This window comes from Quercus robur, chromosome 11 (genome assembly GCF_932294415.1).
Source record: "Quercus robur chromosome 11, dhQueRobu3.1, whole genome shotgun sequence".
Classification (NCBI taxonomy): domain Eukaryota; kingdom Viridiplantae; phylum Streptophyta; class Magnoliopsida; order Fagales; family Fagaceae; genus Quercus; species Quercus robur.
Window position 1 is genome coordinate 15,904,760 of NC_065544.1, and position 9,023 is coordinate 15,913,782.

Below are 9,023 nucleotides of genomic sequence, written 5' to 3' on the forward strand. Positions count from 1 at the left end.
AAGAAAAAGAAAAAACAAAAGGAGAAAACAAAGGAGGATTAGCACAAAAAAAATAATAAATAAATAAAGAATTAGAATTAAAAAAAAAAAAGGATCAATGGATGAAAACAATACACCAAGAAAGATCAACGGATAAAAACAAAAGAGGATAAGCACAAAAAAATAATAAATAAATAAAGAATTAGAATTAAAAAAAAAGAAGGATCAATGGATAAAAACAATACACCAAGAAAGATCAACGGATAAAAACAAAAGGCAAAAGTTAGGGTTTTTTTTTACCCTATCACATTTTCAGCCGCCTCACTCTCTCTTCCTCATCCTCACCTTCGGTTCTCTCTCTCCCTCACAGCTCAAATCTTCACACACACACACAGAGAAAAGAGAGAGAGAGAGAGAGAGAGAGAGAGAGAAAGAGGTCCAGCGGTCAAAGAATTCATCGTCTTCGTCGCTTGCACCGTCGCCAGCCGTACCCCTCCCTCCCAACGCCAGTCCGTCCAGCACGAAGGTCTCCCGATCTCTTCATTTTCTTTCTATTAGGTTTTTTCTTGGAATTGGAATTCCCTCGCAATATATAACAGATCCTCTCGCAACTCGCAAATGGCGGAAGAGATTGAAACGATGTCGTCGTCTCTCTCCGAAGACACTCCCTCGCAATCTCAGGTTCCCTTCTCTTCTCTTCTCTTCTCTTGTACATTTTCTATTTTTTATATATATAATTTCAGGGGTTTCTCTCTCATGATTTATTCGTAATATTTTTTTATTTTTTTTACCGAATCATTGTATTCCTTTAACTTCTCATTACGAAGTTGGGTTTCATCTTTGAAATTTGAAAGAACAATTTGAGACCCTTTAATCATTTTTAATTTTTTTTTATTTAATCTCATTTTGTTTCAAAAAAAAAAATTCAATGCTATTTGACGTTTGAATGAATATGATGAAGGTTGGATGCGAAATTAGTAATGATAAAATTTGTTAGGTTGAAGGACATTCAGAATAATAGATAGATATATATATATATATATATATATATATATATATATATATATTAACTTTTTGATGATATTTTTTGATAGTTGGATTTGGGGGATTTGAACCCTGGATGGATGGATATGTTGGAAATGCAAACCAATTGAGCTAAAAGTTTTTTTTTTTTTTTTTGGGTAAGAAAAGATAAATAATAATAATAATTTGGAAATAATGCTCAATTCAGCTCAGCTCTATAGATGGGATGGTTTAAAACACTTAGTATGCACATACATTATTATTACATTGGTGGCATTCCTATCTATCTTAAATTAAATGACTTCACACTCACAGTGGGGTTTGGTTTGGTTTTGTAATCTCAGGCTCCTGCTCCTGCTCCTGCATTATCCAGTTTTCCAGCTTTCTCAAATGGTGATTTTATATGATTATGATTTTGGATTTATTTGCATGCGGTGAAATTGAATTTCCAAGAATACCTTTCGATTCCAAATTTCTATGCTCCAATTCTATTATACCGAACACACACACACACACCATAAACCTGGTTCTTTTGAAATTGAATTATGGAAATGCTCTTATGCTTTGCGTGTTAGAAAGTAGCATGCATAATTTATCTTCATTTGTTTATCAAGATTTTTTGGGACATTCCTTTCCTTCTTGGTTTTTTGTATTGTTATTGTTAATGACCATTTTCTTTGTTTTTCTGTATTTAATAGAGTACAAGGTGCATGCTTACAACAGGAATGGCATTTGTTCTTTGGGTTTTATGGATGATCATTACCCGGTTCGGAGTGCTTTTTCTCTGCTCAACCAGGTACACACTATCTAATTTTTTCTTTTGTGTGTGTGTGTGTGTGTGTTTTTTTTTCTTCAGAGTTAAATTTTTCGTTTGGGCTTTACTTTTGTATACATTTTGTAAGCCCTTTTTTTTACTTATAAAAAAAAAAGGGTGTATCAATGTGTTAGATAATTGTTTGCCATGCTAAAGTTTGTTTTTTGTTTTGGTATAAGTTTATAGACTGGTTGAATTTTAGACCTGTTTATGGTTGAATATAAATGTATATTTGTGTATAATTATTTGTTTTGTGTGTGTGTATATATATATATATATATATATATATTTAAGTAATTAGATTTAAATTTATATGTTAATTTTTGTATATAAAAGCATTTGATGATCAATCTCAATTTGTTGAATGGGTGAGTAATGGATCTCAATTGTTACAGTTTGTTTAATCGTGATTATTTGAAGATTTTTTCATGCAAGATGCTAGTGTAGTTTTTTAAGTATTCAAGGCTGTAATTGGGCACCATTTTTTTTTTTCTAATGATTGGTTTATGGAAATTTTATAGCTTGGTTCATGTTTTATCTTCGAGATCTGTAAAAATTCCAATGATGATACTATAAAGACATGTATATCATCACCTTCCCTCCCTATCACATTTTCATTAAATCCAATATATAATGTTAAAAGTGCTAAGTGAATGTTTGAAGAGGACATTGATGCAAAGTGAAAAATCTTGTTGATTTAAGATGAGATGTAATCTGACTTATGAAAAAAGAAAAAAGAAAAAGATGAGGTGCAATTTGTCTAGTAAGTCATGCTTAGAAACTACTAGTTGAAAACGATTTATTATATTGTCCAGAATATAACTTTTAAAGTGCACATATTTGCTGTGATGTTATGTGGTGGTTTCTGGATAGTACATATACTGGGTTTTGAGATTGCCCTGATCCATGACAGGTGAAGGAATGCACATCAGCCTTGCTGCATTTTGCGAAGAAGACTAACATCCCTATTCTTTTGGTGCGTATACATTGTCCAAGTCTGAAAGAAAGCCAACATTTGACATTTTTGGATGCATATTCATCACATCTAGGTCTGAGTGTTTAAGATCACCCCTAATCTTTTTATTTATTTATTTATTTTTATTTTAATAAGACAATTTAATGTTTTATGTTAAATCCTTTAAGTTGCATTTGTCAGCATCTGGGGTTTAAAATTGTTTGGCATGTCTTTAGCTAGGAAGCACGGACACGTGCACGGGTTCTAGTACGACATGGCAATTTTTTAAAAAAATTAGGACTCGGAACAGTAGGGATACGCATATTAATTAATTATAAAACTTAATCATATTTTTATTTTTATTTTTAAATATTGTTAAGATTTTATTTTTTTCATTTAATGTTAAACATATATCAATTTAAGAGCAATAATGGATAATAAAGTAAATTCATGACTAATAAATGATGTTTAGAAATTAGAATACAAACTAAGAATGAGATCCAAAAGTGTAAATAAAAGATAACTAGATAAGTGTTCAAGATTGAAACTACAAAGAACTAAAAGATAAGTGTCCCTCCCATGTACTGCAATTTTTCAAAAAAAATAAAAATGGTTGAGAGTCTCCCAGATGTGTCCTGTGTCCGACATAGGTACGGCACACCAAATGAAGTGTCCATGCTTCTAATTATGCTTCTAATTAATATGGGATTATTGCGCCCTCTTATTATGCTTCTAATCAATGTGGGATTCTAAAACCAACAAGTAAACCTCTAAGCTTATCCCCTCATGGGTTGGACTTAACAATTTCCCCTCCAGCCCATGTGATGTCTTTATTAGTATCCCTTTTTGTACTTTCTTTGATCCCTTTTGTTGGGAAAGGGAGCTCCCTAATGTCCTTAACAAAAGATATGATTAGTTGAGTTTAAGAAAATTTTAAATTCTCACCCAAACTCAGCTTCATAACCAAACCAGTTGCATTCTCTACAAATTATCCTCTTTTCTATCTATTAGTATCTTTCCTCTTCGGTTGTTGAACTAAAGGCTCCTCTTTGCATTTGCTCCTCTATGCACTTCACATATCTCTTCCTTCATTACCACTAAAACAATTCTATTAACTTATATAACATTGCCTCGTATAGAATATTATTCATAGCCAAAATAATCGAAGCAACCTAAAGAAATTATATTTCTTCTCATAAAACACTGATATTAACTTATATAACATTGCCTCAACTATTAAATCTTGATTTCTTTTTTCGTTTCTAACTTCTGAGAAAACACTGATACTATTGTTTTTTTTAATTAATTATATTGATTAGAAGTAGTGCAAAATATTGGATATATAAATATTGGTTTTGTTGATACTAATTTTTTTTTAAACTTTAATTATTTCATTGCAGTTATCTGAGAGACAAAATCAGGCATTTGGAGGAGGGCCCCACTCAATTAGGTATGTCATTCTCTCTCTCTCATTCATGGAATTTGATTCTTTCTTTGTTGTCGCTGTAGATTCCAACTCTCCAATACAAAAGCCTTTTTTTTTTGGTGGTTGTTGTTGGTTCGGAGATATTAATGTAGGATTTATGCCATCTGAATTCTGTTTGTGTTGAGAACTATGCAATCAGATCTCTAGAAAATAGTTTTAGGATTTTTTATTATTATTATTGTTTTTCCATTTGAGATCAAATCATTAATCACGGTCCTTTAGGATTTTCATTTTAGTTGTTGTTGTTGTTTTTTTTTTTTTTTTTGTGTGTGGTGATTTATGTTTTGCCAAGGCTCCAATGAAGAGAAACCATTGGTGGTAATTCACTAGAATGTTTTACATTTAAAACATAAAGAAAAACCATGTGGAGAAAAAAAAAATACAAACTTGACTTAAAAAAAAAGGCGACTCTGGCTTTTGGTATTATTATTAGTGGCTTTTCAAAGCACCTTTTCTTGTATAATAATTGGCTGCTCTTCTCTCTTAACTGATATGGACAGATGGTGCTGGTGGTAAGGGCATATGGAAAAACTCCTTGACACTGATGGGTGTTGTTCATTATGGATATGAGATGTCTAACATGCTTCTTAAAAACAAGAAGAGAAAAAAAGGGGGGAAGTAAAAAAGAAAAAAAAATGGTATATGGGGTGTTTAACATGGAAGTTAGTCTTATTTTGTTGGATTATTGGTAGTGGCCGTCTGCTATGTATATGTTAAGCCACAACCACAAGAGTATGGAGTAGTTCTTATTTTTGTTTCCCTTTTGATTGGTCTTTATCCACCCCCCTCCCCCTTTTTTTTCTCTCCTTTTGATTATCACTAGTGGTATACCACATCTTTTTTTTTGTTAATTTTATTATGATGGATATAGACAATGTTATATAGTTAATATAATGTTGTGTGCAAAGAAACATATCTTTTCTTTTGTTATGTATTTGATAATATATTTATATGTTAATATTACGTTAGTTTGGAGACATTTGTATTGTTAATTAGTTACATTTGTGGTATTGTGTTAGTAGAACTAAAACTATAACAGGCTTTTTGTCTGGACAATAATATATTTGATGCCAACAATGTTTTTAAAGCCCCCTGGGAGAGGGAAAAAAAAAAAAAGAACCTATAGCGGCGGTCAAAAAGCGCCGCAATAGGTGCACAAATTTTTTTTAAATGAAACCCTATAGCGGCGCTTATCGACTGCCGCTAAAGGTACGCACATATAGCGGCGTTTCCACCCGCCGCTAAAAGTCAATGCCATGAATTCTAAACATGTATGGCGGCGGTTTTATACCCGCCGGAATAAACCTTCACCCGCCGCTAAAAGGTACATCTATAGCGGTGCTTTTTGCGACCGCCGCAATATACCTATAGCGGCACTGCAACACTGACGGGACGGCCCGCCGCAATAGCACCCGCCGCTATAGGTCGAATGTACCTTTAGCGGCGCTTTTTTGGGCTTTAGCGGCGGTTTTGGCCCGCCGCAATAGCCCGTTTTTCTTGTAGTGTGGATGTGTTCGCTTCTGCCTCCATTGTCCGGAGAGATGAAGCCGCTGGTGTCGGAGGGTTTGGAGGAGTTGAAGCTAAGAAAGCTAAACAACAATGAGATTTTTTTCTTTTTTTTCATTCACCTTAAATTTTTTCAGCAAACAAATAAAGATTATTTATATAATCGGTTTGTAATTTTGTTAATTTAGAAAGGGTGAATTGGGAAATTTATTTGATCAATAATTTATCTACTCTACTCTCCCTCCAAATCTCTCCAATTTGGGGGAATTAAAGATGAGGGGTTAGAAGAAGTTGAAACCCCTCTAAACCCCTCCAAACTCCTACCCCTCCTTCCTTAAAAAACTTCAAAACAAAGTAATTGAATTACTCTCCCTCCCTTTACTCTACTTTCCCTCCATTTTTAAACATCCAAACAGGCTATAAGAGTGGAGGAAGAGTACAAAAATGAAGACGATTCTCCTGATTTTAATGGCACTAAGGTATATTTCAATGCTTCAAATGATAGCATTCAAAAGACATAAATATATATATATATATATATATATATGTATATATATATATATATGTATATATATATATATATATAATGTTAGATGTCAAGGCCTAAAAGGAAGAATTAAAAAAAATTAGGCTAATGGAAAGCAAAATAAAGGTAACTCTAATCTTAGAAGAAACCAAGGCCACTCATTAAGGAAAGCATGAAATTGTAAAGAGACTTTCAGAGAGAAAACCTTAGCAAAACACTTGAGAGTTAGAGATTATAAACCTACAATTATCTACACAAATTGTCTTAGTTTTTCTCTACTCCTACCTCTCTAATTACAAATTCTTGAGAGGTTCTTAGCCCAAACACTTACTTCACCCAATCTGAGTGTTGAGAGAAGTTTTGGTCCGTATGGGAAGTATTGGAAGAAGTCATCGATTGGCAGATGTAATTTGGAGCTAGTTGTAGGATCCGGATAACTAGTGAATACATGGTTTGGTGAAGTCTGTTAGTAGCTGGAACTTGGAGGGTTCAAGTACTTTAGGTAGATTAGACTTGGAGGGTCTTTTCGATATCCTTGTACTCCAACTTTATTTACCAATGAATCGATTTGGCTTGGGGGGCCGGAGAGGATTTTCGCCGAGTACTTCGGTTTCCTCTTTGATAACATGTCTCAGTATTATCTTGTATTTGCATCTCTCTTCTCTTATTCTTTAAGCTTTACATTTATTGTTCATTGTATTTGCTTATGCCTTAGAGAGTTTGTTCCGATTTCATTGCATTACACTTACTCTTAGCCGTAAGTTTTTCATTTGAGGGTCTAAACAACATGATTTTGAAACCTAGACCGTTCAATGAACCATAAAAAGGGAGAGGTTCAAGATTTTTGAGGCTGGACCGAGGTCGAACCGTGATGACATCATAATTAATTTAATAATTATTTAAAATATAAATAAATATATTAAATTAGTAAATAATGAAAATTTAACTAAAATAGTTCAAAAATATATATATATATATATATAGACATTTATTTTGAAAATAAACATTTTTCAACCTAAGATTTATGGTGAATTTATTATAGAATTAACATTACTTTAAATATTAATCTAATACAAGAATTTATTGTAGAAATTGATAGTTCCTTGGATATCAGTAGGTTGACAAGACTCGAACGATGATCTTTGGGCTATATCCTGTAATACAAAGAACACTGAATCAGAGGGGACCGGTGGGGACCGGCCAAAAGTCCTCCGATGATGAAGTTAGTTACTTTTGAACTCTTTGTAAGGAAGGAGTATTTTCTCAAAGTAAAATTGTCTGAATCCCTTACCCTTCATCAAAGAATCTTTATATAGTATGTGTGGAACGGTTATCTGTTTAGTAACCGTTCCCAATGTCGAGGAGTCCGGAGAATTGGGGGTAACTTCCATAACCGCTTATGGAAGTTACCTAGGTTGGACGGGCCGTTCCATGGTGAACTCGTCCATCTTTAGTAAAAGATGGACGAGACCATCTTGGACGGCTTGCCCTTGCTTGAATGACGATGAGTAAGATTCCCATGAAGTATCGTCGTCCATATACGGACGAGGTTAGCCAGGACGCTTGGAACATTCACTTCGCCTATTTGATTTATCGTAGCTTGTCTTTCGTTGGACGAGACATATGGACGAGTTATGGAGTTGGATGATTTCTGTGACACCATCAGTTGCCCCCTCGTCCATGTGGGTCATCCAATGAGTTGGGTGAACTGCCGACACGTCCTTGGACGTATATATAATTGGTTAATAAATCAATGCACCACGTGTCATTTTTTTATTGCGACTGATTCTATCCATTTAGTTTTCCGAGGTAGATGCCACGTGTCGTTTTCGTATTGGTAGAGTCGTTTCGAATGCCCAGGTCAGCATCCTATAAATAGTGGAATGCCTCCCTTAACCCTTCTCATTTCAAAGATTTTCTTCCTTGACATCCATCGTCTAGAGCCTCATCTAGGAGTTCCTCTGCGTCTAGAGTCTTCTTCCGTCTAGAGCCAGATATTCTTCTTCTCTCCGTCTTTAGGTTCTAAGTTTCTTGTCAAAGATGTCTGTTGCTTCCTCGTCCACTGATAGCCTTAATAAGGCTATAGACGAGTATTATGAGGACAGTAGTGATAGGTCTAGTTCTAGCAGTGCTAGTGATGATAGTGGAGGAAGCACGGACGAGAATTACTCTTCTGGGGCCCCTGGGTTCCCTATTGAGGTCGTCCAAGAACAACTTAGGAGAGATTCTGGCTCTCAAGCTGGCTCTCCGTCCAATCCTACGGACGAGGTAGAGACCATCTTTAGTTGCGCTGTAGGCGTCCATTCTAAGACGGATGAACAAAGGTTAAATAGTCTTAGATCTTGGTATCAAATCCCAAACGAGTTTAACCCTAGGCTGCCCGTCCGTGGAGAGTGGTGTTGTGAACCACGTTTTGGAATAGGCGTCTATGAATCTTACTTCCTAGGTGGCCTTAGGTTTCCTTTAAATGCCTTCGCTAGAGAGTTATTGGTCAAGTTAGGTTTAGGTGTTTGTCAATTCAATCCTAATGCATGGAGATTAGTTATCTCCATGCAAATTTTGTGGAGGGAATTTTTTTGGTGGGGACCGTCCTCTTACAGTGGACGAGTTTCTTTATTGTTATAAACCTTCTGCAATAAGTCAATCTGAGGGTTTTTATCAGTTTACTGCTAAGGGGAATGATTGTAGGTTAATTAAGTCCCTAGCTTCGTCTGATAGGAAGTGGAAGACGGAA

At 34.7% G+C, this 9,023-nt stretch overlaps 1 protein-coding gene across 6 annotated transcripts; it reads left to right on the forward strand.

The window, feature by feature from the left end:
* The first annotated feature begins 361 nt into the window (after positions 1 to 361).
* LOC126705536 (uncharacterized) lies at positions 362 to 5,232 on the forward strand. 6 transcript variants are annotated; one of them, XM_050404593.1, is made up of 6 exons: positions 362 to 660; positions 1,347 to 1,395; positions 1,701 to 1,798; positions 2,730 to 2,865; positions 4,172 to 4,221; positions 4,758 to 5,232. In XM_050404593.1, the coding sequence occupies exons 1-5, from the start codon at positions 598 to 600 to the stop codon at positions 4,177 to 4,179; spliced, it is 354 nt and encodes a 117-aa protein (XP_050260550.1). In that variant the 5' UTR covers positions 362 to 597; the 3' UTR covers positions 4,180 to 4,221; positions 4,758 to 5,232. The 6 variants fall into 6 exon arrangements, with proteins under 6 accessions (XP_050260550.1, XP_050260551.1, XP_050260548.1 ...); XM_050404594.1 differs by having other exon boundaries at positions 2,730 to 2,792; XM_050404591.1 differs by having other exon boundaries at positions 2,730 to 2,792; positions 4,172 to 5,232.
* Positions 5,233 to 9,023: the final 3,791 nt, after the last annotated feature.

Excerpts from the sequence above, each read along its gene's own strand:
- LOC126705536 (XM_050404591.1), top strand. The coding sequence starts at position 598 with ATGGCGGAAGAGATTGAAACGATGTCGTCGTCTCTCTCCGAAGACACT. Across the intron at positions 1,799-2,729 it reads CTTTTTCTCTGCTCAACCAG|GTGAAGGAATGCACATCAGC; the intron begins GTACACACTATC and ends GATCCATGACAG. Across the intron at positions 2,793-4,171 it reads CTAACATCCCTATTCTTTTG|TTATCTGAGAGACAAAATCA; the intron begins GTGCGTATACAT and ends ATTTCATTGCAG.